The sequence below is a fragment of the Lycium barbarum genome, chromosome 6 (genome assembly GCF_019175385.1).
Source record: "Lycium barbarum isolate Lr01 chromosome 6, ASM1917538v2, whole genome shotgun sequence".
NCBI lineage: Eukaryota > Viridiplantae > Streptophyta > Magnoliopsida > Solanales > Solanaceae > Lycium > Lycium barbarum.
This window is the reverse complement of record NC_083342.1, coordinates 105,705,758-105,728,634: the sequence shown is the minus strand read 5'-3', so window position 1 is coordinate 105,728,634 and position 22,877 is coordinate 105,705,758. Positions and strand designations below refer to the sequence as shown.

At 36.9% G+C, this 22,877-nt stretch overlaps 2 protein-coding genes across 3 annotated transcripts; both read right to left on the bottom strand.

Annotated features, from left to right (window-relative positions):
• Positions 1–9,199: 9,199 nt before the first annotated feature.
• Positions 9,200–12,235, bottom strand: LOC132645219 (pentatricopeptide repeat-containing protein At5g03800). The gene has a single exon (XM_060362073.1). The coding sequence runs from the start codon at positions 12,049–12,051 to the stop codon at positions 9,364–9,366; it is 2,688 nt and encodes an 895-aa protein (XP_060218056.1). The 5' UTR covers positions 12,052–12,235; the 3' UTR covers positions 9,200–9,363.
• Positions 12,236–13,135: 900 nt separating this feature from the next.
• LOC132645218 (probable serine/threonine-protein kinase At1g54610) lies at positions 13,136–21,953 on the bottom strand. Of its 2 annotated transcripts, XM_060362071.1 has the most exons (9): positions 21,909–21,953; positions 21,708–21,787; positions 20,381–20,871; positions 19,988–20,272; positions 19,586–19,903; positions 17,994–18,221; positions 15,804–15,904; positions 14,274–14,388; positions 13,136–13,758 (listed from the first exon to the last, which is right to left on the bottom strand). In XM_060362071.1, exons 3-9 carry the CDS (start codon positions 20,780–20,782, stop codon positions 13,480–13,482), a joined length of 1,728 nt encoding a protein of 575 aa, XP_060218054.1. In that variant the 5' UTR covers positions 20,783–20,871; positions 21,708–21,787; positions 21,909–21,953; the 3' UTR covers positions 13,136–13,479. The 2 variants fall into 2 exon arrangements, with proteins under 2 accessions (XP_060218054.1, XP_060218055.1); XM_060362072.1 differs by lacking the exon at positions 21,909–21,953 and having other exon boundaries at positions 20,381–20,826; positions 21,708–21,853.
• Positions 21,954–22,877: the final 924 nt, after the last annotated feature.

Sequence of the window (22,877 nt, the reverse complement as noted above, 5' to 3'; positions counted from 1 at the left end):
ATATTTTCCGAAAAAATATTTTTCAATTTTCTCATATTCGTTTGGTCAAAAATTATGGAAAACATTTTATTTAGGAAAACAAGTTACTTAAAAATGGAAAAAATGATTTCCCTAATAAAAGTAGGGAAAACAAATCCACAATGCATTCCACCAACCACCCAACCCTCCCGCAACCACTCCCCCCACCCCTAACTACCAAATCCCAACCACTCCCGCAACCATGCACCACTCCACCCCCCAACCACTCCCACAGCCCATGCACCACTTCTCCCACACCGCACCCTATCACCACCCCGCACCCCACCACCAACCCTCTCCCCCCCCCCCCTCAATTATTATTTTTTTTAAGGAAAAAAAAAATCTTTTGGGTTTCTACACCACCACATCCCTCCCCCCTCCCCCTCCCCCCTCTCCCCATTCAACCCACCCCGCACCCTACCCCACCCACCCCAAAAAAAACTTTTTTCTTAAAAAAAGAGTTTTAAAAGTTTCTTTTTTTTATTTTTTTACCCCCACGAACCCCCCCCCCCCCGACCCGACACCCCACCACCCCCTCCAAAAAAATTATTATTTATTTTAAGTTTTCTTTTTTGATTCTCTACACCACCCCATCATGCACCCCCTACACCCCCCCCCCCTCCCGAATTTTCTACTTCCTATTTAATTTTACCTTTATTAAAAAATTATAAAAAGTTTGTGTGGTTATTGGAGGGGCTGGGTGGTGTAAAAATCCGAAAAAAAGTAACTTTTAAAACATTTTTTAATAATTTTTTTTGGGGGGTAGAAAATCCAGAAAAGAAAATTTAAAACTTCAATTGGGAGTGAGGGGCTGGGTGTGGGGGTTGGTGTGGTATGGGTCACACGCCGGGGGGGGAGGGGGGGATGTGGTGATTTAGAAAATTAAAAAAAAAAAAACTTCAAAAAAAAATTGGGGGTGGGGAGTGCATGGTTGTGGGGGGGAGGGGGATGTGGTGATTTAGAAAATCCCAAAAAAAAAATTAAAAACTTAAAAAAATTGGGGGTGGGGAAGTGGGGTGGGGGTGGGGGGTTGGTGTGGTATGAGGTGGTGGGGTTGGGGCGGAAGGCCAACAGGAATTAAACCCAGTTGGCCTTCCGCCCATTCCTAATCAATCTATTTATATTTGGGATATGTCTGTCTTGTATTGATATCTGAAGCGGAACCCATCTGACGAAATTAAGAGAACAACTGGAAGTTTGAGTTTTTTTAGTGGGCATGATCATACATCAGAGGAGGAAAATAAGAGGAAACCAAAGGGAGCTGTGGAAATCTTATATATATATAAAAGCAGGCAATAGGCTCGCCTACGTGGCACTCTAAAAAAATCAGAAATCATATTTATCTTTTTTCCTATTTTTTTGCCTCTTTACTCCTTTTTTGCCATTTAATTTGCTAAAGAAAATTAAAAGGACAAGCCTTTTAAATTGGCAGTTTTAAAACCTCCCTCTGTTAATTACTATTCCTCTTTCCCTTTTCCAACTAAACCTATTTTTCTTCACTTTCCGTCCTTCTCCTTTACCTCTCCCTCCCATTGACCAGCAAATTCTCTTTTCCTCTTCAGCATATATTTTTTCCACCTCAATTTATGTTAATTGTACTACTCAGTATTTTGTCTATTAGTTGTTTCGTTGCTCACGTATTGAATTAAACAAGTTTCATTTGATATGGTATGTGCTCTGTAATTTCGGAAAAGCCATCAAATTAAACACGGATACACCGATGACACTGGAGACGGTAACAAGTTTTGTGAAGAGAATGAGGCGGGCAACAGAAGTGATAGCACCAATCATGGCAGAAACAAAGTGTCCAACTTAAATGCAAGGACAAATTTGGAGTTCTTCCAAAAGAACGATCACCTCACATATATACGTATCCTTTTAAGATTGACTACCTATAGAAGTTAAAGTAGTCGGGATTGATAGTTCCTGTCACGACCCAACCTCGTAGGCCGTGACTAGTGTCCGCGCTAGACACCCAAACGTACCCAATAACCCAAACCAGCATATTAACAGAATATATCAATATAAACGTCGGTTGGCACTACTATATATCGCAGGTAAACAGATATAGCACGTGGAAGCCGATAAGGCCATCACAGATCATAACAACCCAAACATATACAGAACCCACATGTATGTCTACAGACCTCTACAGAACATAACAGAATCATAAGACGGGACAGGGCCCCGTCGTACCCCTGAATGATATACATATATACAATAGCAGAAGACTGTACCCAAAATATAGGCTCTGGATAAAGGAGCGCTCCAAAATAGCAGAATAAGATCCTAAGCGGGCGGATCAGCAAACCTGTCGTCTGTACTTGCGCGGCATGAAAACGCAGCCCCCGAAGAAAGGGGGTCAGTACGGAATATGTACCGAGTATGTAAAGCATGAAGTACAAAAAATAAAACCATAACTGGGGCAATAGTACAGAAATAAATATATAATCCAAAATTACCGAAGTGCTATTTCCAGATCACAAATCGTGTATACAGATTTCGGAGGTTAGATAATGCGGGCCCGAAATATCAGATTATATAGGCTGAAGTTACATGTCAGAGGAAGAATGTTGAAATGCTTGTTTTTCAGACACGGATCATGTATACCGATATCATAGGTCAGAAGTAGTTCAGAGGTCACAGAATGCCTGATCCACAACATATAGTAGAATGCTGACATCATATATCAGAAAAGATATAGGAAATGAATAGCTTACCAGAATATCAGAATATTTGCTTTCCAATCATAAATATCGCATATCAGAGTCATGCATAGGGTACAGGAACGTGGTCGCCACTCCTGCCTTTGGCATCACCACATATCATATCTCAGTAGATTTCATATCTCCGAACATCTCCGTCACATAACACATCATATCATAACCACGGTAACCCCGGGGACATATCACACGCCGAGGAACCGGACACATCATACTTCGTAACATATACACGGTAACCGGGGACGGACATATACCACAGTACCCCGGAACCGGACACATCATACTTCAGAATTCATATATGGGACCCGGCCCCCGACAAAGGACTCGGCGACCCATCCGCACGATACATACCGGCCCGGGATCCGGTGAAAGGGATCATAGCACATGCACGAGCAGGGTAGTGAGTAACTAAATGCACATAAATCGAGACTCGATAGAATGATCGAACGTGCCATCCGAATTTTCACAGTAGGTCATTCAAACAGAATACTTATATTAGAACATTTATGTTAAAATACTCGTATCGGAATTGGTATGTGAATATTACGGACATTTCAAAGCAAATCCATACGACAGATCAATTCGAAGGAACCGAACGGTAGTTATAATGTACGTATACCTTCTGGATAGCACGATAGATTGTGTCGAAACAAAACCTCTGGAATTATTTTGCATATCAAAATATATTATAAGACTCTTCCGAACAATCGGACGTACTATCAGAACATTCATAACAGATCACTCAAACGGAATATTCGTATCCGCATACTTATGTCGGAATGCTTATATCGAAGTACTTATGTCAAAAAGGGCATATCGAGTGTCAAATCGTAATGATGTAATCGGACAGAATCATAGTAGGCGTATGTCGGATATCATAGCGTGTTACGGAAAAGAAATAATCCTTCTTGGGTCGTTATCATATTCCAAAATAGTTTACAAGACTTAAGGGAATCATTAAAACAATTGCTTTAGTAGTTAGAAAGATAGTTGGAACGTTTCATTTCTTGTGCTCGAAAATAAGGCAACAGTACAATAAAAGGCAACGCGGGAATAGTGTGGAAACTGATTGCAACACAACATTTCACACCTTTACAGTGACTCAATAGAGTATTTAGAACAAGCATCCTGAGTAGTTAAGACGTTTCCTTTAAACTAGCTTGAAGCCAAGTTACAAAGTTACAATAAGGGTGGAATCGGAAATAGTGGGCTCACCTCGGGCCAGCCGAGGTGGCGGACACAAATTATGTGTAATAAACTTTATGGAGTCTCTTACGAGAGTTTTAAGGTAGTCGGATTTAATTTACACAAGTTCTAGGTATTTAGAACATTTTCCTAGCCATTTGCAACATCATTAGTTCAATTCCACTGAATGGAAAAGGGGCAAATTTAGGCGCGGATTCCGAAGAGTGGAGTGGTCCCCGAGGTCTAAATTCAAACCTAATACATCTAGGACATGCCAAGAGAAGGAAAGGTGGAGCTTTACATACCTTTTTCACTTCTTACGCTCGCCCAAACTCAATTCCCGTTCGCGCCAAAATCTACAATTGGTCATAGTTGCCAAATATAAGTTTCAAGCTTTTAGAACTTCAATTTTAAATTCATATTTTCTACCGAAATTTCGGCAGCATTTCCCCTATAAATTCAACGTCCCCGAGAATCATCTCGGCCCAAAATATCAACAACAACAACCCAATAATACCAACAACATCAACAATCATCACAAAATACATTATAATATAAATGGTCTTCTTTTCTACATAGTTCAACAACTTTCATCCCAACTTCACACTTCCAATCCAATATTAACGTTCTCATATTTATTTACTAGTTCAAGATTATTTAACCATCACTCAATGGCATATCAAGCAATACTTAAGAATTCGAACAATCCCGACAATTCCATATTCTATCCAAAACTTCTACAAATGCGACGAAACAACAAAGTCACATGGTTTTCTTCCAAATTCATGAATGACAACCATAATCCACATTTTAGAATTCTACTTTCATAGTTACATAAAAAACTATATTAAAACATATAATTCCCCATAACGTCATATAACCAATTTCAATGCCGACTTCAATCGTTAAACTTTTATTTACGTCATAAATGCCACAACGACACAACTAACTACTAAATGAACTTTAATCCATCTCTTTCCTTCACACCATGGCATACGGCCATGCATACACCCACACACATACACGGCCATGCACACACACATCACAATTCTATAATTCTCATCCCATTCCAATCACTATAACATATAAACTTCTTCCATAACGTAAAAGGATAGAATTATTACCTTTTTCTTCAATCTTCCGCTTTCCGCAAACGAAGTTTTCCCGCTTAACTAATTATACCACGTCGGAGAGCATCTTGAACTTGCTATGAATTCAAGAAGAACAAGATTTATGGATCAAAGTTGATGAACTTGAAAAAAAAAATTGTTCTTGTATACCACTCGGCCGAATGGCCTTTGCTCTCACTTTCTCTTTGTTTTGTTTTCTTGAATTCTCTAGATGATTAAGCCCTCTTATATTATTGATCACATGTTAGTCACATGACTAATTTCATGGGTTTGGGCCAAAGACATGGCCGGCCACCCTCTTCAAATTGGGCCTCCATTTTTCTTATTAATTTGTTGAGCCCAATTTGTTAAAAATCTCGTTTTGTAATTCCCGAAACAAATTTCTGAAATTCCCATTTCGCCCTCGGCCTTCTTCAACACCTCCACAATAATATTTTCCATAGACAACACACACATATATTAATTCATATCAACATACAACCTTATTCCTTACAAATCAAAGTTATTTCAAATTTTCCCGAATGCGCGAAAATACGGGATATAACAGTTCCAACACCCATATTGTCAAACAAGACAACCTTATAATATATTTGTTATTTAGAGCCACTCGAAGTTGGTTTCCGGAACCAATTTATTTGGTTTTAAAACTATACATGTACAAGCATTGATTTTTATTGTTTTAGGTAAGCCATTTTGCACTTCCTTTGATAATCCAACCTACACAAGCCCGCGTTTTACAGACTTCTTTCACTATTTGCAGTAATACAACATTATTGTTTTTCTGGCTTCTTGCGCGGTGTCTGATACTTGCATTGACGCTCCGATTAATCAAGGTCCAACTCAACACGGTAACACAGTATTAATCATGCATTTAAAATGTTGAATTACCAACAATTTGATTTCTTTTACTCAAAGATATGGTTTTTTTTTTCTAAATAGAATTTGCTTATGAAAAATTTATAATCATACGTTTTTAAGCATATGTTTGTTTTCGTTCCACTTTTTGTGTGAAACTGCTTATATGGAAAGTGCTGCAGCTAACTAGAAAAAATGGGTATGTATGATAGAATTAAGTCATTAACTTTAACATACATATACAAGAAAATTTATTTCTATATCGATCAAATTTATAAGAATAATATATACTCCTACATAATTTAAGCAATATTGATCATAGAACTAACTTTTATATGCATATATAAGAAAAGTTATTCCTATATGAGTGGAGGACTATTTCTTGAGAACTCTATTATAAACTTATAAAACACATATGAGATGCTTCTATTGAAGGTTTTTTCCCGTTTCGTATCTTTTCTCTTATATATTAATTTTTCTAAAAGATCTTTCATATGTATATCTTGCATATATTCGTTACTTTCAATTTTTCGTCTACATGTATTAAAAGAAGTTTATTGACCGCGCGAAGCGCGGGTAAATTTACTAGTAACTCATATATTTATCATCCAACACTAAAGAAAATGATTAGGAAAAGTCAATTGAATCATTATAATTTCTTCTACTTTTCGAGTTTGTGAAAATAGTGGTGGCATAATTGTGTAGTAGTGGTGGAGGGAGAGGTGCTAATAGTGAAAGATGATATGAAAGGAGAGGGGTGGAGGTAATTGGTTTGATTAGTGATATGGCATGCCACATGGCATTTATTTTATTAAATATTAATGCATGTGGGATCGGGTTCCTCTTTAGTCAATTTTAACGGTAGAGGGGTATATTTGTGTCTAAAGTATAACTATAGGGGTATATTTGGACCCAAAGTATAACGAGGGATATATTTGGCCCTTTTCCGATAGTACAAGGGTATATTTGGCCCTTTTCCGTTCCAAAAAAATTGACCAAATAAATATGGAATAACTGAATAACATTTTCCAAAAAATGTTTTCCTCCGCAGCAAATATACACCCCAAATCTCCTAAAAGCATCTTTCACACGTGACGATTAAGCATTTAATAGAAATTTGTTCTAGTTTTTCGAGTAGGGAAGCCAAGGTAAACATATAACAAAATATCATAATGTAGAACTCGAAATTTGAATTTACAAGTTGAAAGAAGTAATGTAAAAGAGAAACAATCCAAGTCCCATCGGTCATACAGTAATTCAAATAAGTATCGCGCTATTCTAGTTGTCTCTTAGCTCATGTTGATTGTAGTCAAACAATAAATGAGACAAAACTCTCTTGTCGTATTGTTAAATGGATACTGTTAACTTTTATGAAGTCTCCATCCTACTAGATCTTATGCTATAAAAAATTAAAATACTGCAGCTAATGCTAATGTAATATTGTAAATTATAAGGAAGGTTATTATTACGAATCGAAGGAGGTTTCTGATATTATCCTAATCAGAATTTATGCTTACAAAACCTAAGCTCTCTTTCCTTACTAGCCCCACTGCCTTCTTTTTCTTGTAAGCTTAAGCATTTTTAGTTTGACCAATTCTTTCATTATCTCTTTTTCTTTTTTCGCAATTCGAAGTCTCATTCTTTCCGAACAAAACCCCTAACTCCCTCCGTTTTATTTCCGTCATTGACCTTTTCATTGTAAAAATACCTTTAAATTTATATTTTTTGTAATTAAATTTAAGGGCATTTAAGTCACAATATAAAAGGTGCTTATCATCACTTTTTAAACACACGAGTTGCTTATTACTAGTTTCAACATTTTTAACCAAACATGTAAAGTACAAAAAAAAAATTCAGCACTTAATACCTATCTGTTACTTTTAATCAGCTGACCTAAAGTGAACTTTGGGAAGAATTCCATGATATGGAGAAATGTAAATTTAGAAATAAAAGATAAGTAAGAATATGTCAAGACCCATGGATTGAGCAGATCATACTGAAAGATGAGTTCCCTAACCTGTATAGACTGGCCACACATAAGAAGCTACAATTGCAGAAAGCAGAAATCATAAAGGCTAGCATTTGAATTTCAAAAGGATGTTCTAGAACAGCTCAGCTGTTTAGGAGGTTCAGTTAACAAACAATCCCATCTTCAGAGGGGGATACTCTACATTGGAATGATGAGAAAGATGGATAGTATACAAGTAAAGTCATGCTGCAACAGGACATTTATTAAGTCAAAGATTAGAAGATAAAACCTTGGAGATCAGACATAGATAGAAATTTTTTGTAAGCTTATTGGAAATCCTTCTACGTGGATGAATCGAGCCTGTTCCATTTGTAGAAGGTGCAGGGAACTCTAGTCACTCTGTTTCGTAATCTTATTTTTGATGCAATATATGATATCCAGTCTCATGGAGATGGATATTTAATTAAATAAAAATAAGATGAAACGGAAAAAAAACTAGGGGATTTCCTCTCATTTGCATAAGCCTTGGAGGGCACCCGATACCTATGCTAGTGAGAGGTAAAAACTAACAAGTATCAAGTGGAATAGTTGAGGTGCACACAAATTGACGCAAACACCCCCATCATGAATAAAGAAGATAGTAGAAGAGGAAAATGGCATTGGAAGATGCTATGGAAGATAGGAGCTAATTTGCTTTGTTTTGGATGCATAGGTAGTACAGAGTCATGGTTGACCCAAGATAGTATACAGAGGAGTATTCTTGATTCGCAACAAGAGCTACATGTATGAGCAAGCTCCTGAATCTGCCAGCCATCTTTAACTTCAATGCACAAAAGCATGGCAGATTTGGATTCTCTTCCTCACCCTTTTTGTAGCGGGCGATGTCAGATTGTCAGGTACTTCATAAGAAAATCTACACAGCCGAGGACAGAGAATAAGAAAGAAGCTCAGAATCCTGTGGAAGAGAGTACAATTACCTATACTATGGACAGTTTGGCTGGAGAAAAATCACACATATTTTGAGGGCAAACCAACTGCGACTTTTTTGTCTAAATCAAGATGTCTTCAGTTTTTGAGTTTCTGGTGTAAATGGAAGTATGTAAAGGATCTAGGATCGACTTTAGAGATATAGGACTCTGATCCTGGCTGGATGACGGGAGCTAATCATTGTACTTGTACATAAATTTTCAGCACCTCTTGGTAGTATAATCAATGAATTATCTTACTTACCAAAAGAAATGTCTTACCATTCAAAAGCAAGAATATAATGAAAGTCAGAAAGGAAGATGGAAAGTTGTATGCTTTTCTCAAACTTCATAGACAGAAAAGTATTTTTGTTAAACTGATTGATCAAAATTCTTTACATGGTGTAAATACATTCTTATTGTTGTATATCTAACAACAGATTTAAAAATCTTAGCAACAAAAAAACTTGAAATCAACAATCAAAGCTACACCTAGAATTATCAAAATATCTCCTTTTTCAGCACCAATTATCCCTGCACGAGCATTTACCATTTACAAAATGATGAAAACCTGAAGCATCTCTTACATGTATATCTCTTTTGGTGACAACGGAAACATATTTGAAGAATGTATGGCAGTCACCACAGAGAAGCACATTCTTCATAACGTGAACGGGTCTTCCGGGTCTCGTCATAAGAAGACCAAAGGTTACAGCTAGTTTTGCACTGTGGTAGAACAAGAAGTCTTTCTTCTGATGCTCCTCCACTTCATGAAGTACAAAACTTGTATCAGGTACATATCCAGCTTTCAGACACTCCATAATAAGTATTTGTAAGCCACTGTATATGTCTTTTGACTGTGAATGCAATTTGTCTCTAGCAAAAAAGGAGTGAACCTTGTCGCCAAATATAATCCAACTGCGTGCTGGTATTTTTCGAATACCCTTCTCCCTCATTTCCGCCCTAACAACTTCTGAACACTGCCATCTTCCAGATGCTGAGTAAAGATTTGACTTTAGTATGAACGTAGAAGGATCCTGCGGGACAATAGAAAGTATATTCTTCATGACCCTTTTACCAATGATAGCATTCGCATGTATCCTACAACCCTCAAGCAAAGCATGCCAAACAGAAGCTTTGGGTTCAAATGGCATTGCACTAATTATCTTTTCTGCTTCTTCAAGCAGATCCCAATAGCCTAAGACACCCACAAAACCTGCATAATGCTCCGAGGTGGGGTTTACGTTATATGAGGATTGCATCGAGGAAAAGAACTTTTGGCAACCATCCACTAAATTTCTGGAAGTGTGTCTGTAAGCTGATATCACAAGGAGACAGGTAATCGAATCGGGTTTTACTCGTAATTTCTCCATCTTCGTCCACGTATCCAATGCCCCATCCCCCTGCCTATGAAGGACATAGCAAGTCAGCAGACCATTCCATGATACTAAATCATGTGTAGGCATAGCCTCAAAGGTGTTAATTGCACTTCGCATTTCACCACACTTAGAGTACATGCTGATCGTGGCATTCCCCACACCGGTATCAGACATTAAACCATGTTTCCAGGCATAGCAATGGATTTGTTCCCCAAACTTTTGAATCCCTAATGTTCCACACACACCAAGAATAGTGGCTAATGCAACTTCATCAACAACTAGTGATTCCTCTGAATGTCTGACCAAGAACAGAGAAATAGCTTCTTCTGGCTGCCCATTCCTAGCATATGCACTTATGATTGATGTCAATGCAATTGAATTATCATGGTCCAGTGGCAGCTCATGAAATATCTTTTTGGCATCATCCATTCTCCCACACCGTGTGCACATGTCGACCAACGCTGAGTCAATACAATCATTTGATTTTAAACCAAGCTTGAGGATAAACGCATGAATCTGTTTGCTTACCTTCCTGTCGGTCATCGATCCACAAGCATTAAGAACACTGGTCAATGTAAAATCATCCAACTCCATTCTTCCCTCCAACATTCTACAAAATAATGCCAGTGCCTTAAACCCTTCATTATTTTGACTAAATCCAGCCAAAAGGGCATTATAAGAAACAGAATTTCTGTCAGGCATGCTGTTAAAAATCTCCATCGCCAAATCAACATGTCCAAATTCCATATATGCCACTACCATTTCAGTCCAACTAAATACATCCTTCACAGGCATCCTCTCAAACACATCCACTACATTTTTCAAGGTTCCACACTTGGTGTAAAACCCTATAAGTGCATTATTCACACTCAAATTACCATGTAATCCACTTTTAAGAGCATGCCTGTGAAGTTCTTGGCCTTCTCTCACTGCCAAACAGCGAGAAGATGCAGCCAAAAGAGTCGAAACAGTGAAATGATCAGCTATCAAGCATTCATTTCTCCTCAACTCACGATACATTTCAAATGCTCTATCATACATAGACTCTTCAGCCATACACGCAATCACAGTGTTCCACGAAACAATGTCCCTTTTTGGCATATCATTAAACAAGAGAACAACAAACTCCAATAAACCACACTTACTATACAACCCCATAAGTGCATTGACAACATAAGTATAACTCGAATAACCCAATCTAATAACAAGACCATGTATTTGACAGCCCAACTCAAGATTCAACGAACGAATACAAGCAGTCAAAATAGCAACATAAGTAAATTCATTTGGTACAATACCTAACTCCCTCATTTCAAGAAACAGCTCAAAGGCTTCTCTTTGACGATTCGACTTAGCAAAAGCCGATATAATCGCAGTGTATGACACAACATCAGGGCTCAAAAGCAAATCAAAAACTCTCTCAGCAAGATTCAAGTGACCCAATTTGACATAAGCTGCAATTAAAGCATTTTTCAAATAAACATCCTCTTCTTCAAGTTTAAGAATTGAAGAATGAATTATCTTAGTCAGCACAACATCACCACACCTAACAGAAATTCTAAGCAAATTGGCATAATCAATCCTATTAGTTTCAGAATCTACTGATACATTAGAGTCTTTAAATTGCTGAGGGGTTAAAAGGGGTTGATAAAAATGAGATTTTGAAGGGTTTTGGAGAAACAAAGAGGGTTTATGATGCTTATATTTGGTTTTCTTGGTAGTTGTTAGGCTTGAATTGCAGCTAAAAAGTGAATGAAGGTTAAAGGGTTGAACAGGTAGAAGGGATATAGGGATGGAGTTGTTGGGGCTGTGGATAATGGCAGCCATGAAAGAAGAAAGGCGCTAAGCATAGTAAAAGGGAGTGGGAATTGGTAAGCTAAGTTTGGTGTGTAGTTGTGTTTAGTTCTCTGTGTTTTCTTGAGGGTTTATGGTTATCCAAGAACTGGGTGTCCATTTTTTCACAAGGATTTATCTTGTAGTTTACGCAAAATCTTGAAGAGGAGGGAGCAGCTAACTGCCAGATAAAGTTTTGTAAAGGTTCTTGGAAGTTGTGGGAATTCCACTTTGCCCCTCAAAGTTTAGAGTGTTTGGACTTATGACCCTTATCCCTTTATAAATTGTATTAGTGTACATATACAGTCAAACCTCTCTATAACAGCGTTATTTGTTCCGATAAATTTTGGTTTCTATAGCGAAATGCTATTATAAAGATCGGTTCCACATAAAACATGATGTTATAGTGATTGTTTTTATAGAGAGGTCTAATTGTGTATACTTAACACATTTGAATTGTCTGTTTAACTTGGATAGGTAATATAACAAAAACAGCTAGGTGTCAATCCCACAAGTTTAACTCAAAATATATGAATGATCACTTGTCACATTCCTCGATTTCTAAAGTAAATTTCAGAAATGTAATTTTGAAGTTGCATTATAAACGTGATTTACCAATTTTTTTCACAAATGCACAAATTGCATCTCAGAAATGCTTGATTTAAGTTAACGTTGTCTTCTAGACCTTCCGTTATCCCAGTTAAACTAGAACACATCAGTAACATTTCACATATATGTTTCGCATACTTTTGGAATCTCACAAAAAAATTCCTCTTTTCGCCTCCCTATCAACTATAGTTTGTAAGGCACAGAACCAACATTACCAAAAGTTCTGAGAAAATGGTATCTATGGCGAAAATAACCTTACAAGGATCACATGTGTTATACGTTACCTATCTCAAGCGCAAAGGGTCATATACTAACCGAATATTTGTAATGGATAATAAAATCGATCTCCCCACTATACGCTGAGAACTGTATAATAGGAGTTTCCCTTTTTCAACCATCAATGAATATGGAGAATTTTACAGAATGTCGAGGATTAGGGTATGGGAGATATGCAATTACACCAGTCAAATATAGATGTAAAATTTTCCACTAACTGCAAAAGTAAAACATACCATCACAAAGAATCAACTCTGGAAGTACTAATATACACGTAACAGGGGAGCTTCTCGCCACCACAACAAATTGAGAAGTCAAAAACCAGAAGGATGCTTCTATATATTTTGAAAATGAAAAAGGAAAACAATGCTTCAGCTTTGGACATACTATAAACCATTTCCCCGCAAGGTGCACAATCACAAAATGCTTCAAAGTGTTGCCATGGCCAGCCCCACTTTTATGTTATTTCCAGAATAGGCCATAGAAACACTCGTCTGAAGCTTGCTCTGCTGCTGCTACCCAAAATGCTGTTGCTTCTCATCTTTTCTTTGTCGAATGCTTTTTGGCATCACCCGCAGTATGCTTCTTCCGCCTTCCACCAGCTGATGCAGGCTCAACTAGAGGACCTGACCAATTCTGTACAGGTTCTTTTGAATATGTGAATTGGGTTGAACTGAATGGCACATCAGGAGGGACAAGAGACGGATCAATGTGATGTGAAGCACCCAAGGGAACACCAAGTCCTCCATCCTGGTGTGGTGGGGGAAACTTCTCACTCTTGCTCTTTGCATTTGCATGTGTGATTAGGCGCCGCCGCTGCAAAGTAAACAAATTGGCAGAATACCAGTTGAAGAAAATCAAACGGAGCAACTGATACAAGCTATGCAGTAGTCGTCATGTACATAGAGAATATAACATTGTATGAAGGATTATAGACCACTGAAACTTGGCCCCCAAGAAAAATTACCAAATTAAGAAAAAAGCCTATATGCCATTGAAAAGTGCCAAGCCTGAAAGTTGGTAAGTACACAGCACAAATAGGACAAAGACTTCAAACAAGTCTCTCAGAAAGCATAACAGAAAGAGCTGAGGCGATGCTCTTGATCTACTTTAGACTGGCAACTCATATCTCCCACCTTTTACATCCTTAATTTTGTTTAATTGACAGTTGATGAAAACTTTGTTCAAACTTTAATTTTCTTGGTGACACTAAAGAACAAGACGAGTGATAAAGAAATACTATGCGGCATAGTAAAAAAGACAAATAAAAATAAGAAGCTTCAACTATAACATAACCATAAAAAAGCAGGAGACTTGTCACAAAGGCATACATCAATATTAGCTTGATTCTCTGCATTGGCATCTGGAGCAGGGCCTGCACGGGCCCGTTCACGATGGCGTACTCTCTTAGCACCATCTCCTTGAGCTTTATTAGCCGCTCTTAGCCTGCATGATGAGATTGAAATGAGCAGCTATTACTTGAGCTAAACTATTACTTGTCAAAAAGGGAGTATAACTTGTTAAAATAGATGATTCCAGATCCTCTGTGACGTTTTATGTTACCATGCATGTATGAATTCAAATCTTCTATTGCATCTAATGTTACATTAAATATAACACATATAATCATGACATTTGGCGCCCGTAATCCAAGTCCTTTATATCATATTTCTATTGGTAATTAATCTCCTTGGATCATCTTATCATGAATTTTATCTCTTTTCTTTTTCTTTTTTTTTTCCTTAATGTTTCATGATTTTTATCTTTTTGATTGGTAACTAACCCTATGTTTTTCTCTTTCCGTTCTCCCATATTCGTTTGGATGTTAGTTCATGGACACTTGAGCATAACTTAAGTGACACAAAACAGAACTTGAATGGAATGTTAGACAGAGAGGGGCAAAGACTGAATGAAGCTTTTATTTCCCTTACTAACCAATGGTGCCTCAACAACTCGAAGTCCTTGTAATTGAGTTCTTTGCTCTCCTATTTGTTTCTTCTTTTATTTCAAAATTAAGCAGAGATAAGGGCAAAGGAATTTCTTGCCAAAAAAAGGACCCCATGAAGGACAAGTGTTATGTGCATATTAATGTAAAATATAGTCTAAGAGAGGATCCAAAGCCAGCATAAAGACCCTAGAACACTTGTAGATTCTACATTTCTACTCATCAAAGAAAAACAATCGTACGAATTTTACTACTACAATTTTTTGACAATGATGATATAAATTCTACTACTAAATTTGCATACTTAAATTTCTAAATCATAGGAGGTTCCCACAGTAAAGTCACCATAATATTTCACTTCTAAATATTTTATTTTCGAGAACCTCAAACATTGTTGGCTATCAAATTTTCAAATTTCTAAGGTGTTGTTTGATCGAGATATTGCAAGCTCAGTTTTTAAGTTTTTGGAAGAAGTTTATTAAAAAAATGTTTGTTTGAGAAATTTTTGCAAATCAGTAGTTCTTTTTTTAAGATTTTCAAACTCAGTTTTCCAAATCTTTCAAAAACTCAAACTAGGATCTTTGAGTTTTTGAAGGATTTGAAAAACTGAGTTCCGCAATCTTCAAAAAGGCAAGTCCTTGTTTTTTGGAAAACATAGAGAGTTGCAAAAACTCAAAGCTGAGTTTAGAAAACTGATATTCAGTGATTGCAAATTTCAAACAAACGCCACCAAATGCTTTCAAGAATCATTAATCAAGTAAAAATGCCGCTAGATGCTACTAGTTTGTTCGAGGTAAAGTGTTTGTCGGAAGTTAGTAGGAAATAAAACGTGATAGAAGGAATAAAAGACAGTAAAAAAGTGAGGAACTCAACCAGATGCCTGGTTCACACTACACAACAGTAAAAAAGTGCTGACCGTCTAGCTTCATCATCCCGCCGTTTGGCATCCATTTCTTTGGTCGGAGGATACTGTGGAAGACTAGAGGGATCACAAGCATATGGCTCTGTATTGAAAAACTGCAGAAATTGAACTTTATTAACCATAGAAGAAGGCAACATCGTAAGAATACAAGTGAAACACTTCACTCAAAATGAGATGTTCAGGTAAGTAAGACACAGAATAGCACAAAATAACACATGCTATACAAGAACACCTGAAAAAAGGAATTTGAGGCAGTGCTGCACCCATAAAAAGCATGACAGTAGGAAAAGTAGTTAAATAGCTCATAACTTTTATTTCCATTCCTCCTTCAAGCTAAACTATTTTGACGTCATACTTGTCCCGCTCCTCTATGTCAAAGAAACCAAAAGAATTAATATTTCTTGCATTACCCATGAACATTAAGGATTTTCAAACAAAGTTCAATCGTACTCCTTCACCCAAATTTGTTTGGCTCTTTTGCATATTAAGGGTCAATTTGACCAATTATGGAACTAAGAGCTTGTCCGGCCAAGCTTCCATTGACTGATTAGTTTGAGAAGCACTTTTTGTCAAAATAGCTTTACACAAAAGTAACTTTGGTGAGTAGCAATTTGTGTTAGCCAATTCATTTGAGAAGTGTTATCTTCAATATTCAATAAAGGAATTGTGCTTGACCAATCTTTCCAGAAAAGGCAAAAAGCATTAGTGAATGTCAAGTTAAAAAATAAATAAAACAATGTACCGAGGGTAATTTTAATGGCATTACCCATGGCATTAGAATTAAGTTCCATTTGATCCCTTGAGCCCTAACGAAGCTTCAACCGGATTGTAATTTTAACCCTTAACTAAGCTCCAATTGAGTGTAATTTTACTATTTGGACACGTGGAGTCCACCCATTTCGCACTAGAGCTCTGTCAATGACAAGAGAAAGTACGAGACCAATTTTTTAATGACAAGGGCAAATACAATTTCCAAAACACCTCAAATTTCCAACACGGACTAGTGTGTATTTTGATACAAGTGCTTTTAGCTTCAAAGAAGCTTGGCCAAACAAGCTACAAACCTGACCACAATAATTATATTTTAACATTTTTTTGATCAAGTAAAGTATTTCATTAATAATTATATTTCAACATTAAACCTAGCTATTCAGAAACTACATGAGCAGCAGTATAAATCGAAATTTACCTCATATCTCAAGGGTAGAATACATTTTGAAATGCCAGTGATTCACTAAGCTATTAACCTTTGCAGGCAAAGAGTGAAATCATTTTAGGATAAAGGGAGTAATGATGATTGTTCTTTTCTTTGGATAGTCAATAGTCTGCATCAGCAAAGTGTTAATTACTCACTGCAGGCATTCATTTACCTTTCTTTTTTTTTTCTTTTTTTTTTTTTTTAATGACATGGGAACCCGCAGCCGCTACCCTTCGGGTGCGCAACCTTATTGAGTTACTTTCACCAGCGAGAACCTAAACTAAAAAACATGGGGCAAAAATAAGCCAGATTAATCACTAAATAATCCCAAACCACTGATCAATTGCTAAAAGTTTTCACCAGTGAACCCAAACTTAAAACACCACAGCAACTAAATCTGCCAAGGGCTGCCGAACGACTAATAGAACTGCAGAGACAGAGTAGTCTTATTCCCAAACCAAAATTATATGGAAAGAATTTTGTAATAAAATATGAGGCTATTGACAATCTCTCTCTTTTTTTCTTTTTCTTTTTTTATGAGATGGGAACCCGCTACCCTTCGGGTGCGCACAGGGTAAACCCAGCTCCTGTAACAATCTCTCTTTTACACCAACAACTTCAAGCTACAGGACTTCAGAATTTAAAAAGCACACTGATGGAACCCAAACTCATCTAAACTAGTTTATATCTCACAGAAAGCATAACTTTGGTACAGCCATACCAGGTAAAACTTAAGGAAATTTCTTCTGCCACTCAAGAACTCATAGCAAGTACCTCTTCTGTAACTGATATACATGTTTTAGTATCTATCCCATGATAAGGCTCTTAAACATACTAATCTCCCAGCAAACAGAATTAATCACACCAAGGATATTAGCATTTGAAAAACACACTATAATTTTCTATCCGCAAGAGGTAATTGCTAGTGGAAGGAGAACAAGACAACTAAGTATAATAAAACAATCTAGAAACAGAAAACTACTCACTTCACTTAGTAATGCATCAGTTGCCGTCTTGCGCTCTGCTGGATCAATTGCAAGTAGTGTATCAATCAGTGGAAGTGAAGACTGAGGAAAATCTTTAAAAGTCTCCCTAATGCATCGTTTGTAGGGTTCTCGGGGCTTGAATAGTGTTGCATTCGGCAACTTGGACTTCTTCCAGTACTCCTCTGATGGCGAGCCACATAGTTTATATATCTTATGCAGTTGCTCTACCTTAGTGACAGAAAAAAAATTATCGTTAATAACTCATGCAGGAAAATGGAAACAGTCCTGTGTTGATTCACATTCCATACAAGCTTAAATAAAAAGACATTTTTTAAACTGTCAATTAGTATATTTGTCATGGAATTTCTATAATTTGTGGCCTTGAAGTATCAGAATAAACGCTAATTAGAACGATCTACCAGATATGGTATTCCTGATTCAAAAAAAATACAAGAGACGGTCTAAAACTACCAATGAGAAAACAACATCACTTTAGAGCTAAAACACAAATTCCACACAGTTTTATTCAAAAAAAAAATATTTTTTTTTTTAATGACAAGGGAACCCGCAGCCGCTACCTTTTGGGTGCGCACAGGGTAAACTTAAATCAACTTCCGAGTTCCAATATTACCAAAACTAGCATAGATGATATGCATTCAGCCTAGTTATTCATTGGAGGGAACTTAGATACTCTTATCATTGAGACCGCTCCAAAGATAGTAAACAATTACAGAGATTTCATTTTCCATGAGCAAAATGATTACCCTAGCCGACTCGGCTGAATTTTGCATGTTTATATAATGGGTCTTGTAAATAGCAATAAGTCGCTTAGGTTCTGTTACAAGAAAACCTTGCAAACTACAGCAGTTAATAACATATTAACATGGGCATGCCCACACCATAAGGCTTAAAATTCAAAATTTAGGAGAACCTGCACAGCCAACAGCTACCACCAAAAAATATTTGCCTTGGCCTACCCACCCCCTGGCCTACCCAATCCACACCTCATTCTGTAGACGTGGATCAGGGACCGTCCCGTCCTACCCCATTCCCATCCTTAATGATTGCCCTTATTATTTGGCTCTTGCTTTCTTTTCTTTTTTGGATAAAGTTATACTCTTACTGCTTAAGTTCTGTCATTCCTAAATTTGGGTCAACCATTATGGGATCAATCTAAGAAAACGCTGGCAAAGAGTTTGACTGATTCCAAAATTTATCAATAATTTCCAGAATCCTTTGGATTAGAAAGATGTCCCTGAAATGAAAAATGAACGGCCATGGAGCTCAATTTAGTAGGACTCTATTAACAATATAGCAAGGTGCCATCTAGCGCCCACACTGCAGCCTCATTTTCACTCCTCAAAGCCAAGTTCCAGAAAAAAAAATCAACAAAGCAAAAAATAAATCAATCAGCCTGGTGAAAACTTAGTAGGACGTTTTAAGGTAAAAACCTAATAAAGGAAACATATTACTACTCCTGAAAGGATGAAAGGGCCAATATAACTGATCTAGAAAAAAGGATCATTTAAACATATAAGGATGAACAAGTAGAAGATTGAACAAAGAAAAATACCAAGAATCACGGGGATTACCTCTGTCCGACCCGGCATAATAGGTTTTCCAGCCAACAACTCAGCTAAGATGCAACCTGCACTCCATAAATCAATACCTACACTATAATCAGTAGCACCTAGAAGCAACTCTGGCGGTCTATACCATAGAGTAACCACTCGACTAGTCATTTGATGCTTATGACGAGGATCAAAAATTGTAGCCAGTCCAAAATCCGCAATTCTGAGTATGCCAGAATTGTCAAGAAGAAGATTTGACCCCTTAATATCGCGATGGAGCACATGACGATTGTGACAATGCTCTAGGCCAGATAATAGCTGATGCATGTAGCATTTAACCTGCAATGAAAGAACAATAATCAGCTAACTTTAATTCTACAAGTATCTAACTCACATCCCTCATTATTTAAAGCAGAACTAAACCTGTGCTTCCGTAAACTTGATCTCTGGACTCGCAGCAAGTCCAGCCAAATCATGCTCCATGTATTCAAATACCAGGTATAAACTACATGACATTCTTGAAGTAACCAAACCTTCCAATTTGATGACATTAGGATGATCTAGTCGTCGCAAAATGATAATTTCTCTAGCCATGAATCTCACACTCTCAGGTTCTAGGTTGTCAAAACGCACTTTCTTTAGAGCAACAATTTTACCGGTAATGGTGTCTCTCGCTTTGTAAACATTACTGTATGTCCCTTGGCCAATCTATAAAGAAAAAAAAAAGTGACAGATTGTTACCCATCAAAAGCAGAAGTCTAACACGGGAGAACTAGAAATGTTTTAGAGAAAACAAAAAGAAGTCTGAAAAGCTACCTTATCGATTTTCTCGAAAGTGTCAGCCCGACGTGGGAGCCAACCATCAATTGCTTCCCCAACATGAGTAGAGAGCCAGGAAGGCCATCCAGCAGCGACCTGCTCCCCATGTTTATGCTTAGGTGGATTACTTAATCTTGGATCGGGCTTCGACCTTCTCTTTTCTTTCCTAGGTTTTCCGTCAGGCTCCGCCTTGTCATCCTTCTTAGTTACATCACCCTCATTGGCTTCCACAACTTCATTAGCAACAGTTACATTTTCATCCCCCTTGACCTCTAAAGTTTCAGTGGATTCAACACTAATGTTCTTACTCTTCTTCTCATGATTCACACCTTCCCTTTTCTCCTCCCTGCCGTTCTGTACTAAGCCTGATGAAACCTCCCGCCCGAAAACACACCCCATCTTTCAAGTCTACACTTCATAACTCAACATTCTCATCGAGTAACCTACCAATTTCCACAAATCAACTCAGAATCTACAACTTTAACCACCTACAAATTAACAATATGAGAGTACATCATTAAATTGGCCAAAGAAGGAAAAAGAGTACTCTCCCCATTTCAATTTTTTTGTCTTAGTTTCACTGCGTATAGACTTTAAGGAAGTAAAGACGACTTTTAAATCTTGTAGTCTTAAATTAACGATAATGTACCAAAATACCCTTTATTCTTGTGGCCTTAAACATGTCAATGTGGAATGCAGAAATTAAAGAGTTGTCGAACTAGAAAAGAGGCGTTCTTTTTTAAACATGATTAAAAAGGAAAGTAAGACAAACAAAATTGAAACAGAGGGAGTAAATCATTAAATTGGTTAAAGAAAAGGGAAACAAACAGTAAATCATTAAATTGGCAATAGTTGAGCTCCCTACTTAGCATCAATTCTCAAGTACCCATGACACCCCCCCCCCCCCCCCCCAAAAACCTTGCCCACCCCATAAACAAGAAGAATCCAAAGAAAACAATTAGTACTTCAATACTGAACAAAGTTGCTATTTTTTTTTTCCTGGGGTTGGTCAATTGGACCAAATTATTACAGATTCAAGCATAGTCAACAAATAATCCCAAGAATTCAAAACAGTACAGTAACCCCTTGTTCTCAGAAACTTACAAGCATCAACAATCAGCAAAACCACACAAATAAACAACCCAAAATCAATCTTTTTACCTGACCCAAAACAGAACCAAACTAAAGCAGCAAAATTATAGCTACAAACCAATAAAACCCTAAACCCCAAATAGACAAAACAGAAACACACGTCCACAAACATGAAAATGGCAGGTATGAAAGCGAAAGAAAAGCAACAAAAAAAGGGGTAAGTGGAAATTACTTGCTGTGTTGATCGAATCTGAGCCAAAAAGAAAGAAGAGAGAGAGAGACTTATGTCCTGTAGTCTTCAACGTTTCTTTGCTGTAAGACAAGAAAAGAGTATAATCATCATCATAATAAAAGAAATCAATTGGACAACTAATCTTTCAGTATAATACAAAAAAAAAAAAAAAATGTGGGGGTGGGTTGGTGATATATTTACGTGTGTATATGTATTGTATTGTGTGATTTGCTTTGCTGCAAGTCAAAACAGTAGACTGTGGGGCATAGAGAGGACTAATAAGGTCGAGGAGAGTTTTGGAATCACGGGCGAGATTTTCTCCAACTAAAATGCAAATGGAATTATTTAGTGCAAAAAGTGGTCTTAAACCATAATTACATGAAATGATAATTCCATTTGTCCAAAAGCCTAATTTAGCTTTTGAAAAGAGATTGAATTCCAAAGAATCTAGTTTTTTCCTGATAATCTAATTAGTTGACTATTTGAACTTTCAAATTTTACGATCAAGGGGGTTTAGGATTTACATTTTATGAGTTCATATTCGTAATTCTATCATTTTCATTAAATTTATTGAGTTCAAAATCTATTATATTATTTATATATTTTTAGTGAATTTTTAACACATATACATAGCCTAAGCCAAAACATATGTGTTCAAATAAAACCATTAACTTATTAGTTGGTTAAGCCCTTGTTCAAAGTTTATTTTTCACCTTGTAATTCCTCCCCTCAAATTATATATATATATATATATATATATATATATATATATATATATATATATATATATATATATATATATATAAGGAGATTGAGCTGTAACTATACTCGGATGAGATAAAGGCAGTTCGGTGTACTAAATTCCCGCTATGTGCGGGGTCTGGCGATGTTTTAAACAACAAAATATGAGATTGTTCCCACTACAGAATTAAATTTAGTGCAGCTTTAGCCATTTATGATCATGTTTTAAAGAACATCCTTAAAAGCTAGTACTTATACAAGTGATCCATTTATTTTAGGATGAGGCTTATTTAGTTTAAAGGAACATATTTTGGTTTACTAAAGGCATTGGTGGATGTAGGCTTTAGATGTAAGTTCGACAAAATCCAGTGGTTGAAGTACCGTTATAGAATTTCGAGGATCGTTAAGGCATAGTTAAAGTTCACATTT

What these genes read in the sequence shown, in the direction of transcription:
- LOC132645219 (XM_060362073.1), bottom strand. Translation starts at nt 12,051, where the DNA reads ATGGCTGCCATTATCCACAGCCCCAACAACTCCATCCCTATATCCCTT.
- LOC132645218 (XM_060362071.1), bottom strand. Translation starts at nt 20,782, where the DNA reads ATGGGGTGTGTTTTCGGGCGGGAGGTTTCATCAGGCTTAGTACAGAAC. An exon ending in CTTTCGAGAAAATCGATAAG is followed by an intron (nt 20,273 to 20,380) that starts GTAGCTTTTCAG and finishes TTTTCTTTATAG; the next exon opens with ATTGGCCAAGGGACATACAG. An exon ending in AGAATCAAGCTAATATTGAT is followed by an intron (nt 13,759 to 14,273) that starts GTATGCCTTTGT and finishes TTTACTTTGCAG; the next exon opens with CGGCGGCGCCTAATCACACA.